The sequence below is a fragment of the Carcharhinus amblyrhynchos genome, unplaced genomic scaffold, assembly GCF_965287045.1.
Source record: "Carcharhinus amblyrhynchos unplaced genomic scaffold, sCarAmb.v2.hapA scaffold_464, whole genome shotgun sequence".
In the NCBI taxonomy this organism is placed as follows: domain Eukaryota; kingdom Metazoa; phylum Chordata; class Chondrichthyes; order Carcharhiniformes; family Carcharhinidae; genus Carcharhinus; species Carcharhinus amblyrhynchos.
In genome coordinates this window covers 17333-37037 of record NW_027650204.1, presented here as the reverse complement: position 1 = coordinate 37037, position 19705 = coordinate 17333, and the positions used below count along the sequence as shown (strand labels likewise).

Here is a 19705-nt window from a genome sequence, read left to right as displayed (position 1 = left end):
CCTTATCTCTTCTCTAGAGAAAAGAAACAAAGATAGGAGCAGCAGGAGGCCATTTGGCCCTTCGAGCCTGCTCCACCATTCATCACCATCATGGCTGACCATCCAACTCAATAGCCTGATCCTGCTTTCCCCCATAACCTTTGATCCCATTCGCCCCCAAGTTCTACATCCAGCCGCCTCTTGGATACATTCAATGTTTTGGCATCAACTACTTCCTGTGGGAATGAATTCCACAGCTCACCGGGTGAAGAAATATCTCCTCATCTCCGTCCTAAATGGTCTACCCTGAATCCTCAGACTGTGACCCCCTGGTTCTGGACTCCCCCCATCGGGAACATCCTCCCTGCACCTACCCTGTCTGGTCCTGTTAGAATTTTATAAATCTCTGTGAGATCCCCCCTCTGAACTCCAGTGAAAACAATCCTAACTGAGTCAATCTCTCCTCGTACATCAGTCCCCCCGGAATCAGCCTGGAAAACCTTCACTGCACTCCCTCGAGAGCAAGAACATCCTTCCTCAGAAAAGGAGGCTAAAACTGCACACAATACTCTAGGTGTGGCCTCACCAAGGCCCCTGTATAATTGTAACAACACATTCCCTGCTCCTGTACTCGAAACCTCTCGCAATGAAGGCCAACATACCATTTACCTTCTTTACCGCCTGCTGTACCTACATGCTTACCTTGAGTGACTGATGCACAAGGACACCCAGGTCCCTCTGCACACTCCCCTCTCCCAATTTACAACCATTCAGGTAATAATCTGCCTTTTTGCTTCCAAAGTGAATAACCTCACATTTATCCAAATTATACCCAACTGCCCCTCAGGGATGGGCAATAAATGCTGGCCAGCCAGCAATGCCCACATCCCATAATGAATATATATTATTCCAGACCATCATCCCCCTCTGGGTGAATGGTTTTTCCTCACATTCCCCCCTCAACCTCCTACCCCTCACTTTGAACCTGTGTCCCCCTCGTGACTGACCCTTCAACTATGGGGAACAGCTGCTCCCTATCCCACTCTGTCCGTGCCCCTCATAATCTTGAACACCTCGATCAGGTCACCCCTCAGTCTTCTCTGCTCCAGAGAAAACAACCTAAGCCTATCCAACCTCTCTTCATAACTTCAGTGCTCCATCCCAGGCAGCATCCTGGTGAATGTCCTCTGCACCCCCTCCAGTGCAATCACATCCTTCCGATAATGTGGCGACCAGAACTGCACACAGTACTCCAGCTGTGGCCTCACCAATATTCCATACAACTCCACCATGACATCCCTGCCTTTGTAATCTATACCTCGATTGATGTATGTGAGTGTTCCATCTGCCTTTTCCACCACTGTACTAATATGACCTTCCGCTTTCAGAAGTCTATGAACAAACACACCAATGTCCTCCAGCTCCACCCACGCATTGCCCTCTTGGTCCTGAATGGGCCCCACTCTTTTCCTGGTTATCCTCTTCCCGTTGATAAGCTTATAGGATATCTTGAGATTTTCCCTCCTTTTACGAGCCCCTCATATCCCCTCTTTGTATTCCTAATTGCTTTAAGCTCCACCCTGCACTTTCTACACCTCACTAATGCCTCCACTAATTTGCTCCCTTTGTATTTTTCAAAAGCCTTTTTTCTCTTTCTCATTGTATCCCGAATATCCCAGGTCATCCATGGTTTTCTGGGCTTGTTATTCCCACCCATCACCCCTGAGGGAACATTCTGGGCTTGCTTCCCACCCTACCCTCTCCAAGTGTGGTCTACCTGAGGGATATGGAGACCGGAACTGTGCACAGTGCTCCGAATGTGGGTCTAACTGAGGGATATGGAGACCGGACTATGCACAGTGCTCCGAGTGTGGGTCTAACCGAGGGATATGGAGACCGGAACTGTGCACAGTGCTCCGAGTGTGGGTCTAACCGAGAGATATGGAAACTGGAACTGTGCACAGTGCTCCGAGTGTGGGTCTAACTGAGGGATATGGAGACTGGAACTGTGCACAGTGCTCCGAGTGTGGGTCTAACCGAGGGATATGGAGACTGGAACTGTGCACAGTGCTCCATACATCTGTTTCTGAAGAAAAGGATACTTGATGTTTTATTACTGACCTTCTAAGCTGCCAGCAGCAAGAATTTGTGTTACTAAAACCCCAGGTATCTCTACTCTTGCACCCATGATAGAGGCAGCCACAGAGATCACACTGAATCTTATTCCACCCAGAAAAAATATATCCCCTCAGAATTCTCCATGTAATATTCATCAGTCAGGTTTCAGTCCATTTCCTAGTCTCTGCCCTCCTGAAGTCTGTGACTTCAGAGTATAGTTCTGTCTGTAAATTTTACATAATACTCCAGTGTACCCGGTGGAGCGCCCCGATGCATTGCATGGACAAGGAGAGGTCTACGGGCTCGGACCACTGAAACAGGAAGCTGGATAAACATGTAAGGTGACAAAGAACTGAAGGATGTTGCGAAGGGGGAACGGGTGGCACAGTGCTTAGCACTGCTGCTTCATAGCGCCAAGGACCCGGTTTGGATTCCTGGCTTGGGTCACTGTCTGTGTGGAGTCTGCATGTTCTCCCCATGTCTGCGTGGGTTTCCTTCTATAATCTGAAAGACATACTGGTTAGGGGGGATTGGCCATGCTAAATTACCCCTTAGTCTCTCTCCAAAGATGTGTAGGTTAGGTGGATTGGCCATGGGAGTCGTGTAGGGTTACAGGGATGGGGTGCCACCTGACGAAGGGACAGGCTGTCCCGAAAGCTTGAGGCTTTTGCTACAAATAAACCTGTTTGGACTTTAAACTGGTGTTGTGGGATTTCTTTGTAAAATTGATGGGCCAAATGGTCCCTTCTGCACTTTAGGGATTCTATGAAAACCAGCACGGAGCAGAGGGGCCAAATGGCTGGAGGAGCTCAGCTGCAGCCCCGCTCGATCAACACACTAACCACAAACACTCACTCCCTCCACCCCCGACGCACAGTGACAGCCGTGTGTACCATCTACAAGATGCACTGCAGCAACTCACCAAGGCTCCCTAGGCAGCACCTTCCAAACCCACCACCTCTACCATCGAGAAGGACAAGGGCAGCAGATACCTGGGGACACCCCCCCACCTGGAGGTTCCCCTCCGAGTCACTCACCATCCCGACTGGGAAATATATCGGCCGTTCCTTCACTGTCGCTGGGGTCAGAATCCTGGGACTCCCTCCCTAACAGCACTGTGGGTGTACCTACACCACAGGGACTGACTAATGTCCAATAACAATCCTGGAAACTCCCTCCCTAACAGCACTGTGGGTGTGTCTACACCAGGTTCAAGATGGTGGCTCGCTCACCACCTTCTCAAGGGGCAATTAGGGATGGGGGTGCGAGGGGGGGTAAATGCTGGACCCGGTCAGCGATGCCGAAATCACACAAAAAAGTGTACAATAGAATTAAGTGCCACGCTCTGTGATGAGAGAAGCGGCCTCAGTGAACTTACCAGGAGACGGAAGGGGCCGGGAGCTGCCTGATGACCACCGACAGCTGGCGGGAAAACTCGGGGTCTTGATGCGACTGCAGGGAAGCGGGCGGGGAGGGGGCAGCGGACCAGCCTTCGGGCCAGCAGTGGGATGGCGCTCGGGAGAACGCGGGCATTCTGTCCGTCCCTTTCCAGCAGCTTCTACAACATCGCTTGATTCTGCAGAGTGAGAAAAAAATCAAAGGTAAAAGGACAGGATACACGTAGTGGTTTATATATAGAATAACAGATACCCGGGAGTGAGTTACACACTGGAATCTAATCGAGGGGTTCGGGGTGGTTTATATATAGAATAACAGATACCCGGGAGTGAGTTACAGACTGGAATCTAATCGAGGGGTTCAGGGTAGTTTATATACAGAATAACAGATACCTGGGAGTGAGTTACAGACTGGAATCTAATCGAGGGGTTCGGGGTGGTTTATATATAGAATAACAGATACCCGGGAGTGAGTTACAGACTGGAATCTAATCGAGGGGTTCGGGGTGGTTCATATATAGAATAACAGATACCCGGGAGTGAGTTACAGACTGGAATCTAATCGAGGGGTTCGGGTGGTTTATATATAGAATAACAGATACCCGGGAGTGAGTTACAGACTGGAATCTAATCGAGGGGTTCCGGGTGGTTTATATATAGAGTAACAGATACCCGGGAGTGAGTTACAGACTGGAATCTAATCGAGGGGTTCAGGGTGGTTTATATATAGAATAACAGATACCCGGGAGTGAGTTACAGACTGGAATCTAATCGAGGGGTTCGGGGTGGTTTATATATAGAATAACAGATACCCGGGAGTGAGTTACAGACTGGAATCTAATCGAGGGGTTCGGGGTGGTTTATATACAGAATAACAGATACCCGGGAGTGAGTTACAGACTGGAATCTAATCGAGGGGTTCGGGGTGGTTTATATATAGAATAACAGATACCCGGGAGTGAGTTACAGACTGGAATCTAATCGAGGGGTTCGGGGTGGTTTATATACAGAATAACAGATACCTGGGAGTGAGTTACAGACTGGAATCTAATCGAGGGATTCGGGGTGGTTTATATATAGAATAACAGACACCCGGGAGTGAGTTACAGACTGGAATCTAATCAAGGGGTTCAGGGTAGTTTATATACAGAATAAGAGATACCTGGGAGTGAGTTACAGACTGGAATCTAATCAAGGGGTTCGGGATGGTTTATATATAGAATAACAGATACCCGGGAGTGAGTTACAGACTGGAATCTAATCCAGGGGTTCAGGGTAGTTTATATACAGAATAACAAATACCCGGGAGTGAGTTACAGACTGGAATCTAATCGAGGGGTTCGGGGTGGTTTATATATAGAATAACAGATACCCGGGAGTGAGTTACAGACTGGAATCTAATCGAGGGGTTCAGGGTAGTTTATATACAGAATAACAGATACCTGGGAGTGAGTTACAGACTGGAATCTAATCGAGGGGTTCAGGGTGGTTTATATATAGAGTAACAGATACCCGGGAGTGAGTTACAGACTGGAATCTAATCGAGGGGTTCAGGGTGGTTTATATATAGAATAACAGATACCCGGGAGTGAGTTACAGACTGGAATCTAATCGAGGGGTTCGGGGTGGTTTATATATAGAATAACAGATACCCGGGAGTGAGTTACAGACTGGAATCTAATCGAGGGGTTCAGGGTAGTTTATATATAGAATAACAGATACCCGGGAATGAGTTACAGACTGGAATCTAATCGAGGGGTTCGGGGTGGTTTATATACAGAATAACAGATACCCGGGAGTGAGTTACACACTGGAATCTAATCGAGGGGTTCGGGGTGGTTTATATACAGAATAACAGATACCCGGGAGTGAGTTACAGACTGGAATCTAATCGAGGGGTTCGGGGTGGTTTATATATAGAATAACAGATACCCGGGAGTGAGTTACAGACTGGAATCTAATCGAGGGGTTCGGGGTGGTTTATATATAGAATAACAGATACCCAGGAGTGAGTTACAGACTGGAATCTAATCGAGGGGTTCGGGGTGGTTTATATATAGAATAACAGATTCCCGGGATGAGTTACAGACTGGAATCTAATCGAGGGGTTCCGGGTGGTTTATATATAGAATAACAGATACCCGGGAGTGAGTTACAGACTGGAATCTAATCGAGGGGTTCGGGGTGGTTTATATATAGAATAACAGATACCCAGCAGGGTGCCAGTTCCAGGAGAGATTTCCACGGGTGCCGGACCCTGGTGCTCTCCCTCATACCTGTGGTGCTGGGGCTGTGAACGATGGTGTGGTTAGTGCCATCATCCAGGCCGTGGGCATCGCTCTCCGACGCTGGTGGGTGGTACTCCATAATTTTACAGCGGTACACGCACTTCCTCCGAGCGTCTGTTGTACTCCAGTACACTCGGGAACACCTGAGCAGTACAACAACAACAACAACAACAAACAGACATCTTTATATAGCGCCATTAACACATCCCCGGGATATTTACCGCAGCAGCTGAAAGCAACGTCTGATACCGAGACACATCGGTGATATTCGGAGTGGCTGCCAAAGAGGCTGGTTCCTGAGCGCTGCCTTAGAGCAGCAGACAGACAGAGGGAGGGAGAGGTTGGCGAGGGAGGGAGAATCCGGGGTGGGGGGGGGGGGGAAGAGAGGCTGGTGGGTGGGACAGGGAGGGGGAGGGGGAGAGGAGCGGAAGGGGGAAGGGAAGGGGGATCGGGGGGAGGGGGAGGGGCAAGGGGAATGGGAGATTGGGGAACATTTTTGAGAATTAATGTATCAGTGATCTCGAGGTGAGGTGAAAGGCCACATTTGTAAACACAAGAATTCCCTTAAGAAACAGCATACTTACTGATAACCAACAGGGTAGATATGTCCCTCACACTCCGATAATTCCGTCAGAATTCCTAAACTGTCGATGGTCATCGAGCCTGCAGAGAGAGCGACACAGTGAGGGTGAAGGTGAGGATGGGTGGGTGATAGCTGCCATCCAGGGCTCCCCATCATCGAGACTCGGGGCAGAGAGGGATGGGAGCTCTGGAAAAGGGCAGGGACAGTGCAGAGGGTCACTGAGTCTGGCAAGATCAGTCAAAATAAGAAGTCTCACAACACCAGGTTAAAGTGAACGCCACTAGCTTTCGGGGCTTTGCGCCTTCGTTCTGTGAGTTGGGGTGGAGATGCGAGGTCGGGGTGGAGGTGCGAGGTCGAGGTTGGGGTGGAGGTGCGAGGTCGAGGTCGAGGCTGGGGTGGAGATGCGAGGTCGAGGCTGGGGTGGAGATGCGAGGTTGAGGTTGAGGTTGGGGTGGAGATGCGAGGTTGAGGTCGAGGCTGGGGTGGAGATGCGAGGTCAAGGCTGGGGTGGAGATGCGAGGTTGAGGTTGAGGTTGGGGTGGAGATGCGAGGTCGAGGTCAAGGCTGGGGTGGAGATGCGAGGTCGAGGTCGAGGTGGAGATGCGAGGTCGAGGTTGGGGTGGAGGTGCGAGGTTGAGGTCGAGGTTGGGGTGGGGGTGCGAGGTCGAGGTTGGGGTGGAGGTGCGAGGTCGAGGTTGGGGTGGAGGTGCGAGGTCGAGGTTGGGGTGGAGATGCGAGGTCGAGGTTGGGGTGGAGGTGCGAGGTCGAGGTTGGGGTGGAGGTGCGAGGTCGAGGTTGGGGTGGAGGTGCGAGGTCGAGGTTGGGGTGGAGGTGCGAGGTCGAGGTTGGGGTGGAGGTGCGAGGTCGAGGTTGGGGTGGAGGTGCGAGGTCGAGGTTGGGGTGGAGGTGCGAGGTCGAGGTTGGGGTGGAGGTGCGAGGTCGAGGTTGGGGTGGAGATGCGAGGTCGAGGTTGGGGTGGAGGTGCGAGGTCGAGGTTGGGGTGGAGGTGCGAGGTCGAGGTTGGGGTGGAGGTGCGAGGTCGAGGTTGGGGTGGAGGTGCGAGGTCGAGGTTGGGGTTGGGGTGGAGGTGCGAGGTCGAGGTTGGGGCGGAGGTGCGAGGTCGAGGTTGGGGCGGAGATGCGAGGTCGAGGTTGAGGTTGGGGTGGAGGTGCGAGGTTGAGGTGGAGGTGCGAGGTTGAGGTTGGGGTGGAGGTGCGAGGTCGAGGTTGGGGTGGAGGTGCGAGGTCGAGGTTGGGGTGGAGGTGTGAGGTTGAGGTTGGGGTGGAGGTGTGAGGTTGAGGTTGGGGTGGAGGTGCGAGGTTGAGGTTGAGGTTGAGTGTAGGACACAGTGAGGAGGGAACTGCCCTCACTGCTCTGTACGAAGGCCAGTGATGTGAACATGGTTCTCACCGATCATCATGCTGATGTTCTCCGGTTCCAGCCCCGTCAGGAACTTCTTCCGCAAGGTGATCCCCTCAAAATCTACAAAGGCTCGGCGAAGGACTTCAAAACCGTCTTCTAGAACAGTCTGCAGAGAGAACAGCAGTTACCACAGAGCAGAACCAATGAAAACAGAGAGTAGGGAACGGCTTCAAGCCCTCACTGCAGAACAAAACTGTCCCATTCCCCACCCCGCAGCCCACAGCACCACCCTGCAGCCCACAGCACCACCCCGCAGCGTCACCCTGCAGCACCCACCCCACAGCCCACAGCGTCACCCTGCAGCCCACAGCACCACCCCACAGCATCACCCTGCAGCCCCACCCCGCAGCGTCACCCTGCAGCCCCACCCCGCAGCGTCACCCTGCAGCCCCACCCCGCAGCGTCACCCTGCAGCACCACCCCGCAGCGTCACCCTGCAGCCCCACCCCGCAGCGTCACCCTGCAGCCCCACCCCGCAGCGTCACCCTGCAGCACCACCCCACAGCGTCACCCTGCAGCACCACCCCGCAGCGTCACCCTGCAGCACCCACCCCACAGCCCCAACTTGCACCCCATAGCCTGTAACACAACCCCGCAGCGCCACCTTGCAGCCGCACCCTGTAGCCCACAGCACCACCCCACAGCTGTGAGTTCTGTGATTCCCCCACACGGTGACAGGACGGGGGTCTATAATTCCCCCCACACGGTGACGGGACGGGGTCTATAATTCCCCCCACACGGTGATGGGACAGGGTCTATAATTCCCCCCACACGGTGACGGGACGGGGTTCTATAATTCCCCCCACACGGTGATGGGACAGGGTCTATAATTCCCCCCACGCAGTGACGGGACGGGGGTCTGTAATTCCCCCCACACGATGATGGGGGTCTGTGATTCCCCCCACACGGTGACGGGACGGGGGTCTGTAATTCCCCCACATGATGACGGGATGGGGGTCTGTAATTCCCCCCACTCGGTGATGGGACGGGGGTCTGTGATTCCCCCACACGGTGATGGGACGGGGGTCTGTAATTCCCCCACATGATGACGGGATGGGGGTCTGTGATTCCCCCACTCGGTGATGGGACGGGGGTCTGTGATTCCCCCACATGATGACGGGATGGGGGTCTGTAATTCCCCCCACACGATGATGGGGGTCTGTAACTCCCCCCACACGGTGATGGGACGGGGGTCTGTGATTCCCCCACATGATGACGGGACGGGGGTCTGTAATTCCCCCCACACGATGATGGGGGTCTGTAACTCCCCCCACTCGGTGACGGGACGGGGGTCTGTGATTCCCCCACACGGTGATGGGACAGGGGTCTGTGATTCCCCCACACGGTGTTACATTGGGATGCCAGCGGAACGCACTGACGCAGGAATACAAACCTTCCCCTGCACCAAGTCTTTGTGCTTCTTACAGTAAACCTTCTTGTCCTCCTCAAAGACGCAGTTACAGGCACGGGCACACATGAAGTGGTAGTTACTTTGACAGGAAGACAAACAACAGCCGACTGTTGCTCCAGGTCTTTGGCAGTACTCACATCGCTGTGGACACAGAATATACCAAACACTGAATTACAATCACTGCTAATGAGGGGGCGCTTAAGATAGAGCACCTGACTTCAGCCCTATCGCCCTATCTTGGCTGTTCCTCTGCAGACACTGTTAAGTTAAAGCACATGGGATTGCTGTCTTGTGATGGATAGAAAGCTGGTTAGCAGATAGGAAGCAAAGAGTTAGCATAAATGGGTCTTTTTCTGATCGGCAGTCAGTGAGTAGTGGGGTCCTGCAGGGATCTGTGCTGGGACTCCAACTGTTAACATTATATATTAATGATTTAGAAGAGGGAACTGAATGTATTATCTCCACGTTTGCAGATGATACAAAGTTGGGTGGGAGGGTGAGCTGTGAGGAGGATGCAGAGATGATTCAGTGTGATTTGGACAGGCTGAGTGTGTGGGTATCTGCATGGCAGATGCAGTATAATGTGGATAAACGTGAGGTTATCCACTTAGGAAGCAATAATAGGAAGAGTATAGAAATACAGAGGGACCTGGGAGTGCAGGTTCATAGGTCTATGAAGGTTGCGACACAAGTGGAGAAGGTTGTTAGGAAGGCTTATGGAAAGCTAGCCTTTATAGGAAGGGGTATAGAGTATAAAAGCTGCAGTCTAATGCTTCAGTTGTACAGAACATTGGTTAGACCACATTTGGAGTACTGCGTCCAGTTCTGGTCACCTTACTACCGGAAGGACATGGAGGCTCTGGAGAGGGTGCAGAGGAAGTTTACCAGGATGTTGCCTGGCATGGAAGGACTGAGTCACGAGGAAAGGTTGGAGAAACTGGGACTTTTCTCCTTGGAAAGACGGAGATTGAGGGGGGACATGATAGAGGTATATAAGATACTGAAGGGAATAGATAGAGTCAACAGTGAGAGACTGCTCCCTAGACTGGGTACAAACACGAGAGGTCATGATTTAAGGGTGAGGGGGGAGAGGTATAATTTGGATGTGAGAGGAAGGTTCTTTACGCAGAGGGTTGTGGGGGTATGGAACGCGCCACCGAGTAGGGTGGTGGAGGCAGGAACGTTGGACTCGTTCAAGGTTCAGTTAGACAGACACATGAGCAAAACGAGGATGGAGGGTTACGGTAGGGGCTATTAAATAAGGTCAGAACCTCGGGAGACACCGGAAATGCAGACTTGTAAGTTAACGTTTTTGTCTTTTTATTCCGCAGGTGGAGGTCCACCTCGTTGTCAAACGAGGGGCATGCACACGGTGGGTCGTGTGTGGGCTGCTCTCGGAGGTTCCGGGAGTGGCCTAGTACTTCGTGTCGGTGTGTGTGCTTGATCCTGGACCGGTAGACGGGTGCCGCAACAGCTCAGTGACTATCACTGCTAGCTGTGCAGATACATGGATTTGGGCCTGTGTCTGTGGGAGTTTGCGCATTCTCCCTGTGGTTGCGTGGGTTTCCTCCGGGCGCTCCGGTTTCCTCCCACACCCCAAAGATGTGCTCTTAGGCTGATTGGGTTACCAAATTGACACTATTCTCCCCTGAATCTGGCTAAGTCAGGGGTTCCATTTGTAGACACGCAGGGTAGAATAGGTGTAGGGTGATGTGGCGGCGCAGGCTCGTTGGGCTGAAGGGTCTGTTTCCCTTGCTGGGTTGTTCTTTGTTCTTTGTTGACAGATTATTACTGGAATGGGTGTAAATTGAGAGAGGCGGATATTCAGTGAGACCTTGGAGTCCTCGTGCATCAGTCGCTGAAAGTAAGCGTGCAGGTACAGCAGGCAGTAAAGAAGGGAAATGGTATGTTAGCCTTCACAGCGAGAGGATTTGAGAGATAGGGATAGGGATGTTTTGCTGCAATTGTACAGGGTGTTGGTGAGGCCACACCTGGAGTATTGGGTGCGGTTTTGGTCTCCTTATCTGAGGAAGGATGTCCTTGTTATAGAGGGAGCACAGCGAAGGTTTTCCAGGCTGATTCCTGGGATGGCAGGTCTGTCATATGAGGAGAGACTGAGTGGGTTAGGATTATATTCACTGGAGTTTAGAAGAGTGAGAGGGGATCTGATAGAAATTTATAAAACTCACACAGGGTTAGACAGGGTAGATTCAGAAAGAATGTTCCCGATGGTGGGGGAGAGTCCAGAACTAGGGGTCAGAGTTTGAGGATAAGGGGTAAACCTTTTAGAACTGAGGTGAGGAGAAATTTCTTCACCCAGAGGGTGGGGAATGTGTGGAATTCACTCCCACAGAAAGTAGTTGAGGCCAAAAGTTGTGCGATTTCAAGCAGTTAGATACAGCACTTTGGGGTGAAGGAGATTGAAGGATATGGGGAGAAGGCGGTATTAGGATATTGAGTTATATTCCAGACTGGGGAGGGCAGGGTGGTTAGAAATGCTGAGCAAACGGGTGCAGGGGTGGGGCTGAGGTTGAGGGTCAGCCCTCATCATATTGGATAGGTGTGGGGGGGGGGGCAGGCTGGAAAGGCCGAATGGCCTCCCCTCCTGTTTGATGGTCCCTGTGTTCTGATCAGCAGCATACAAACGGAAGGCTTGCTTCATTTACACGGCCCTGCTGGAGAGGGATCTCAGCAAGGGCTTCTCAACCCAGAGAAGGAGAAGGGGCACTGCTGGGGGACTCGGGGAGGGAGGAGGGAAGGAGGAGAGGGCATGGGGGGAGGGAGGGAGGGAGGAGAGGGCATGGGGGGAGGGAGGGAGGGAGGAGAGGGCATGGGGGGAGGGAGGAGAGGGCATGGGGGGAGGGAGGGAGGGAGGAGAGGGCATGGGGGGAGGGAGGGAGGGAGGAGAGGGCATGGGGGGAGGGAGGGAGGGAGGAGAGGGCATGGGGGGAGGGAGGGAGGGAGGAGAGGGCATGGGGGAGGGAGGAGAGGGCATGGGGGGAGGGAGGGAGGAGAGGGTGTGAGGGAGGGAGGGAGGAGAGGGCATGGGGGGAGGGAGGGAGGAGAGGGCGTGGGGGGAGGGAGGGAGGAGAGGGCGTGGGGGGAGGGAGGGAGGAGAGGGCGTGGGGGAGGGAGGGAGGAGAGGGCGTGGGGGGAGGGAGGGAGGAGAGGGCGTGGGGGGAGGGAGGGAGGAGAGGGCGTGGGGGGAGGGAGGGAGGAGAGGGCGTGGGGGGAGGGAGGGAGGAGAGGGCGTGGGGGGAGGGAGGGAGGAGAGGGCGTGAGGGAGGGAGGGAGGAGAGGGCAAGGGGGAAGGGAGGGAGGAGAGGGCGTGAAGGGAGGGAGGAGAGGGCGTGAGGGGAGGGAGGGAGGAGAGGGCGTGGGGGGAGGGAGGGAGGAGAGGGCGTGGGGGGAGGGAGGGAGGAGAGGGCGTGAAGGGAGGGAGGGAGGAGAGGGCGTGAAGGGAGGGAGGGAGGAGAGGGCGTGAAGGCGTGAGGGGAGGGAGGGAGGAGAGGGCAAGGGGAAGGGAGGGAGGAGAGGGCGTGAAGGGAGGGAGGAGAGGGCGTGAAGGGAGGAGGAGAGGGCGTGAGGGGAGGGAGGAGAGGGCGTGAGGGGAGGGAGGAGGAGAGGGCGTGGGGGGAGGGAGGGAAGAGAGGGCGTGAGGGGAGGGAGGGAGGAGAGGGCGTGGGGGGAGGGAGGGAGGAGAGGGCGTGGGGGGAGGGAGGGAGGAGAGGGCGTGGGGGGAGGGAGGGAGGGAGGAGAGGGCGTGGGGGGAGGGAGGGAAGAGAGGATGGGGGAGGGGAGGGAGGGGGGAGGGAGGAGGGGGAAGGGAGGGAGGAAGGGAGGGAGGAGAGGACGTGGGGGGGGAAGGAGGAGAGGACGTGGGGGGAGGGAGGAAGGGAGGGAGGAGAGGATGGGGGGAGGGAAGGAGGAGAGGTGACAGCCCAGCAACAGGCCGGTCTCACAGCCACAGGCACTGTACCACAGGGGGCAGACTCACCATCAGTTTACCGCGGCCCACAGCCATGTGTACATTCTTCAGCGATCCATCCCCTTCCTCAAACACCTCAGCTGACCATAAGGCACAGTTAACATGTGTCCACTCGTTCTGGCCGATGTACAAGAGACGCCCGGCATCCTGCAGTGAGACAGAGAGGGGGGGCGGGGGGGAAGAGAGAGAGACGGGGGTGGGGGAGAGAGAGAGAGACGGGGGTGGGGAGAGAGAGAGAGACGGGGGTGGGGGGAGAGAGAGAGAGACGGGGGTGGGGGAGAGAGAGAGACGGGGGTGGGGGAGAGAGAGACGGGGGTGGGGGAGAGAGAGACGGGGGTGGGGGAGAGAGAGAGACGGGGGTGGGGGAGAGAGAGAGACGGGGGTGGGGGAGAGAGAGAGACGGGGGTGGGGGAGAGAGAGAGACGGGGGTGGGGGAGAGAGAGAGACGGGGGGTGGGGGAGAGAGAGAGACGGGGGTGGGGGAGAGAGAGAGACGGGGGTGGGGGAGAGAGAGAGACGGGGGTGGGGGAGAGAGAGAGACGGGGGTGGGGGAGAGAGAGAGACGGGGGTGGGGGAGAGAGAGAGACGGGGGTGGGAGAGAGAGACGGGGGTGGGGGAGAGAGAGAGACGGGGGTGGGGGAGAGAGAGAGACGGGGGTGGGGGAGAGAGAGAGACGGGGGTGGGGGAGAGAGAGAGACGGGGGTGGGGGAGAGAGAGAGACGGGGGTGGGGGAGAGAGAGAGACGGGGGTGGGGGAGAGAGAGAGACGGGGGTGGGGGAGAGAGAGAGACGGGGGTGGGGGAGAGAGAGAGACGGGGGTGGGGGAGAGAGAGAGACGGGGGTGGGGGAGAGAGAGAGACGGGGGTGGGGGAGAGAGAGAGACGGGGGTGGGGGAGAGAGAGAGACGGGGGTGGGGGAGAGAGAGAGACGGGGGTGGGGGAGAGAGAGAGACGGGGGTGGGGGAGAGAGAGAGACGGGGGTGGGGGAGAGAGAGAGACGGGGGTGGGGGAGAGAGAGAGACGGGGGTGGGGGAGAGAGAGAGACGGGGGTGGGGGAGAGAGAGAGAGTTGGGGGAGAGAGAGACGGGGGTGGGGGAGAGAGAGAGACGGGGTGGGGGAGAGAGAGAGACGGGGGTGGGGGAGAGAGAGAGACGGGGGTGGGGAGAGAGAGAGACGGGGGTGGGGGAGAGAGAGAGACGGGGTGGGGGAGAGAGAGAGACGGGGGGGGGGGAGAGAGAGAGACGGGGGGGGGGAGAGAGAGAGACGGGGGGGGGAGAGAGAGAGAGACGGGGGGAGGGGGAGGAGAGAGAGACGGGGGGGGAGAGAGAGAGAGAGAGACGGGGGGGGGAGAGAGAGAGAGACGGGGGGGGAGAGAGAGAGACGGGGGGAGAGAGAGAGACGGGGGGGAAGAGAGAGAGAGAGAGACGGGGGGAGAGAGAGAGACGGGGGGGAGAGAGAGAGACGGGGGGGAGAGAGAGAGACGGGGGGGAGAGAGAGAGACGGGGGGGAGAGAGAGAGACGGGGGGAGAGAGAGAGACGGGGGGAGAGAGAGAGACGGGGAGGGGGAGGAGAGAGAGACGGGGGAGGGGAGAGAGAGAGAGAGAGAGAGACGGGGGGAGAGAGAGAGAGACGGGGGGGAGAGAGAGAGACGGGGGGAGAGAGAGAGACGGGGGGGAGAGAGAGAGAAGAGAGAGAGACGGGGGGGAGAGAGAGAGACGGGGGGGAGAGAGAGAGACGGGGGGGAGAGAGAGAGACGGGGGGGAGAGAGAGAGACGGGGGGGAGAGAGAGAGACGGGGGGGGAGAGAGAGACGGGGGTGGGGAGAGAGAGACGGGGTGGGGAGAGAGAGACGGGGGTGGGGGAGAGAGAGACGGGGTGGGGAGAGAGAGACGGGGGTGGGGGAGAGAGAGACGGGGGTGGGGGAGAGAGAGACGGGGGTGGGGGAGAGAGAGACGGGGGTGGGGGAGAGAGAGACGGGGGTGGGGGAGAGAGAGACGGGGGTGGGGGAGAGAGAGACGGGGTGGGGAGAGAGAGACGGGGGTGGGGGAGAGAGAGACGGGGGTGGGGGAGAGAGAGACGGGGTGGGGGAGAGAGAGAGACGGGGGTGGGGGAGAGAGAGAGACAGGGGTGGGGGAGAGAGAGACGGGGGTGGGGGAGAGAGAGAGACGGGGTGGGGGAGAGAGAGAGACGGGGGTGGGGGAGAGAGAGAGACAGGGTGGGGAGAGAGAGAGACGGGGGTGGGGGGAGAGAGAGAGACGGGGGTGGGGGAGAGAGAGAGACGGGGGTGGGGGAGAGAGAGAGACGGGGGTGGGGGAGAGAGAGAGACGGGGGTGGGGGAGAGAGAGAGACGGGGGTGGGGGAGAGAGAGAGACGGGGGTGGGGGAGAGAGAGAGACGGGGGTGGGGGAGAGAGAGAGACGGGGTGGGGAGAGAGAGAGACGGGGGTGGGGGAGAGAGAGAGACGGGGGTGGGGGAGAGAGAGAGACGGGGGGGGGGAGAGAGAGAGACGGGGGGGGGGAGAGAGAGAGACGGGGGGGGGAGAGAGAGAGACGGGGGAGGGGAGAGAGAGACGGGGGTGGGGGAGAGAGAGACGGGGGGGGGAGAGAGAGAGAGAGGGGTGGGGAGAGAGAGAGACGGGGGTGGGGAGAGAGAGAGAGACGGGGGGGGAGAGAGAGAGAGAGAGGGAGAGAGAGAGAGGGGAGAGAGACGGAATGACTTGGTTAACACCCAACGGAGGGACTAACAGTTGGAGTTCTTCCACCGCTCCCTCGCTGATTATGGGTTAGGAGATGATTAAAGGATTTGATCGGGTTGATGGAGAGAAACTAGTTCCTCAGGTTAGGAGGCAGAGTCCAGGACAGGGGGATGGTGGAATGACTGATGTATCTTAACTCCACATAGCCACCTAAGCGCTGTAGCCCAGCATCAATCCATCAAGCTACCTCCCCCGGGAGAGTGTTCAGGAATCCCACTCCCCTTTGTGTGTCACTCCAAAGGCAACCAATTCTGGTGCCGCACTCTTTGGGAAGGACAGCAGGACCTTGGGGAGAGGTGAGGAGGTGATTTACTGGAACGTTTCCGAGGATGAAGACGGCTTCAGTTCACATGGAGAGACGGGGGAGAAGCTGGGATCATTCCCTTAGGAGCAGACAGGTTTAAGTGGGAGATTGAATCGAGGTGTTCAGAATCACGAGGGGGAGGGAGGGGGGGGTTTGGATGGAGTGAATGAGGAGAAAGTGTTTCCAGTGACAGGAGGCTCGGTAACCAGAGGGGACACAGATTGACGAGAATCGGGAAAAGAACCAGAGAGCCGGGGGGAGATGAGGAGAATTTTATTTTGGACACACAGCGAGTTGTTGTGATCTGGAAGGTGCTGCCTGAAAGGGCGGTGGAAACAGATTCAATAGGAACTTTCAAAAGGGGCAACTGGGGAAATACTGGAAGGGGGAAAATTTACAGGGGGTGGGGGCAGGAGATAGAGTGTGGGAGAGATCATATTTGGAGAGATCTTTCAAAGAGATCTTTCACAAGCTGGACGGGCTGAATGGCCTCCTCCTACACCAAGCATTTTCCCGATTCGCAGGAGACGCGCACACGAGGGACGTACGTTGAGTTTGTCATCGCCGTATTTCAGACACAGGGCGCACTGTCGTCCATCCTCAGGGTCAGTCGCTGCGCCAGCCTCTGAGCTCCTGTTCCGGTTCTTCCCCCCACCCGCACCTGTGACCAACACACAGTGAAACCGTTAGTGAGGGAGGGAGGGAGTCGGGGCCTGGGGCTCCCTGTCCCAGAATAAGATCAAGACCCCTATAAGGCAGCTTCCCCTTACTCCTCTCCCCCTCCCACACACCATAACTACCAGACAAACCCACTGTAACAATACTATGCCTTTAAGAAATGTATTTGAGTCATGTTCCTTGTGCAGGATGCTTTTTTTAAAAAGTGGGTTCTAATCATAGAACATAGAACATTACAGCGCAGAACAGGCCCTTCGGCCCACGATGTTGCACCGACCAGTTAAAAAACAATGACCCTCTAACCTAAACCAAACCCTTTCCATCCATAAACCTATCCACGGATCTCTTAAACGCCCCCAAACTAGGCGCATTTACAACTGCAGCAGGCAGGGCATTCCAATCCCTCACCACCCTCTGGGTAAAGAACCTACCCCTGACATCCATCCTATAACTACCCCCCCTTAATTTAAAGCCATGCCCCCTCGTGCTAGCTTTCTCCATCCGAGGAAAAAGGCTATCACTGTCCACCCTATCTAAACCTCTAATCATCTTATATGTTTCAATAAGGTCCCCTCGTAGCCGCCTTCTTTCTAACGAAAACAACCCTAAATCCCTCAGTCTCTCCTCATAGGACCTCCCCTCCATACCAGGCAACATCCTGGTAAACCTCCTCTGCACCCTCTCCAAAGCCTCCACATCCTTCCTGTATGCGGGGACCAGAACTGCACACAATACTCCAAGTGCGGCCGCACCAGAGTTTTGTACAGTTGCAACATGACGCTGCGGCTCCTAAATTCAATCCCCCTATCAATAAACGCCAAGACACCGTATGCCTTCCTAACCAACCCTATCTACTTGATTCCCAACTTTCAGAGATCTATGTACACATACACCTAGATCCCTCTGTTCATCCACACTATTCAGAGTCCTACCGTTAGCCCTATACTCTACACATCCGTTATTCCTGCCAAAGTGAATTACCTCACACTTTTCCGCATTAAATTCCATCCTCCACCTCTCGGCCCAGCTCTGCAACTTGTCCAAGTCTCCCTGTAGACTAAGACACCCTTCCTCACTATCTACCACTACTATCTAATCGGTGCCGCTGTGTGTGTATCTGGCAGCCTCTGCTGTTACTGCGGCAGCAAAATTGGTCCTAATTGCTAGAATGTTTGTTTGAACTTGTGCTAAGGCTGTTCTGTTATTTTTGTGTGTTATCCCCTGGGGTTTTGCAGAGCAGGACTTGATTGGGTTGACTGACAGTAAAATCATGTGACAGGGTACAGCTAGGCTTACACAGAGAAATCCAGCTCAGTTTTGCTGCTTCAGAGAGGGGTAGCTTTCTCTGTGTCTCTGGATTATAAGACTGGAATCTGCCAGGAAATGAGTCTCTTTCTCTGGGGTTCTGCTGTTTTGGGATGGATCGCCCTCTGGAGATTCCTGTGCGGGAGTCAGAAGACAGATGTCTGTCTGTGTCTGTCCAAAAGGCTGAAAATGTAGCACCCACATAAGCGTATCTGCTTTGTGCTGTTTCTCAGAGGGATTTCTGTCTATGAGGATATTGCTTACATATGGATAGCTCTGAAAAATTATACCCTGTATTTCAATGGATAAAGTTCTGTGAATTGTTTTTGGTATATTCTGTGTTCTCAAATAAACCTTTGTTTTGGGAAAAGCTTCCTAGTGGGTCAATAGAACCGCAGTTGGAGTGAAGCACCTGATCCTCACACTAATACCAAACACATGGTTGGGGTCTCGGCTAACTTCAGAATGTACCTCGAAGTTTCTGATCTGCTCCCTAACACCACCCAGTCAGACTGTTCAATGCGTGCAACGGGAGGGACAGGTGATGGGGCAGTGGTAAGGCGCCTACACTTACAATCCGGGAACAACGGGTTCAAATCCTACCCTGGCAGCTGGTGGGAATTTAAATTCAGCAAATACACATAGAAACTAGAAGCAGGAGACCATTCGGCCCTTCCAACCTGCTCTGCCATTCATTACGATCATGGCTGATCATCGAATCCAATATCCTGAGCACCCCCTCCCCCCCATATCCCTCGATCCCTTTTGCCCCAAGAGCGAAATCTAATTTCTTCCTGAAATCACACAGCGTTTTCTCCTCAGCTCCTTCCTGTGGGAGTGAATTCCACACATTCCCCACCCTCTGGGTGAAGAAATTTCTCCTCACCTCAGTTCTAAAAGGTTTACCCCTTACCCTCAAACTCTGACCCCCGGACTCCCCCCCAACTATCAGGAACATTCCTTCTGAATCTACCCTGTCTAACCCTGTGTGAATTTTATACGTTTCTATCAGATCCCCTCTCACTCTCCTAAACTCCAGTCGATATAATCTGTAATTGAAAGTGACTCTCAATTATGTTGACAATCATCATTGATTGTCAGAAAAACCCATCTGGTTCCCTTCAGGGAAGGAAATCTGCCGTCCTTACCCGGTCTGGCCTACATGTGACTTCAGAGCCACAGCGATGTGGTTAACTCTCAATTGCCCTTCCGAAATGGCTGAGCAAGACAGCTTGTTCAAGGTGGGTGGGCAACGAATGCTGATCATAGCTGCCCCTCTCACCACCCCTCACATTTCTACCCCACAACCAAGTGATACTTGGCCTCCAAGGCCACCACTCTGAGCAAAGACAATTCTAATCTCACTCCAAAATGGCCGACACCTCACCCAGGGGCTGCTTCCATTCCCCCCACTCCTCCTCCACCCTCACCCACCCCGCCGTATCTAGATTTGCCAGCCAGCGGGAATCACTTTGTTAAAGA

The 19705-nt window shown here is 55.1% G+C and overlaps 1 protein-coding gene across 1 annotated transcript in view; it reads right to left on the bottom strand.

The window, feature by feature from the left end:
• The window catches only part of LOC145339438 (histone-lysine N-methyltransferase 2A-like), a gene marked incomplete at its 5' end in the record, with an annotated part of 52876 nt that overhangs the window by 15973 nt on the left and 17198 nt on the right, over positions 1 to 19705 (bottom strand). The window contains 7 exons of the mRNA XM_080183907.1: positions 3476 to 3673; positions 5771 to 5925; positions 6367 to 6445; positions 7776 to 7893; positions 9181 to 9339; positions 13196 to 13333; positions 16789 to 16901. Of these exons, the coding sequence (XP_080040033.1) occupies positions 3476 to 3673; positions 5771 to 5925; positions 6367 to 6445; positions 7776 to 7893; positions 9181 to 9339; positions 13196 to 13333; positions 16789 to 16901 (960 nt within the window). The remainder of the gene's footprint in view (positions 1 to 3475; positions 3674 to 5770; positions 5926 to 6366; positions 6446 to 7775; positions 7894 to 9180; positions 9340 to 13195; positions 13334 to 16788; positions 16902 to 19705) is intronic.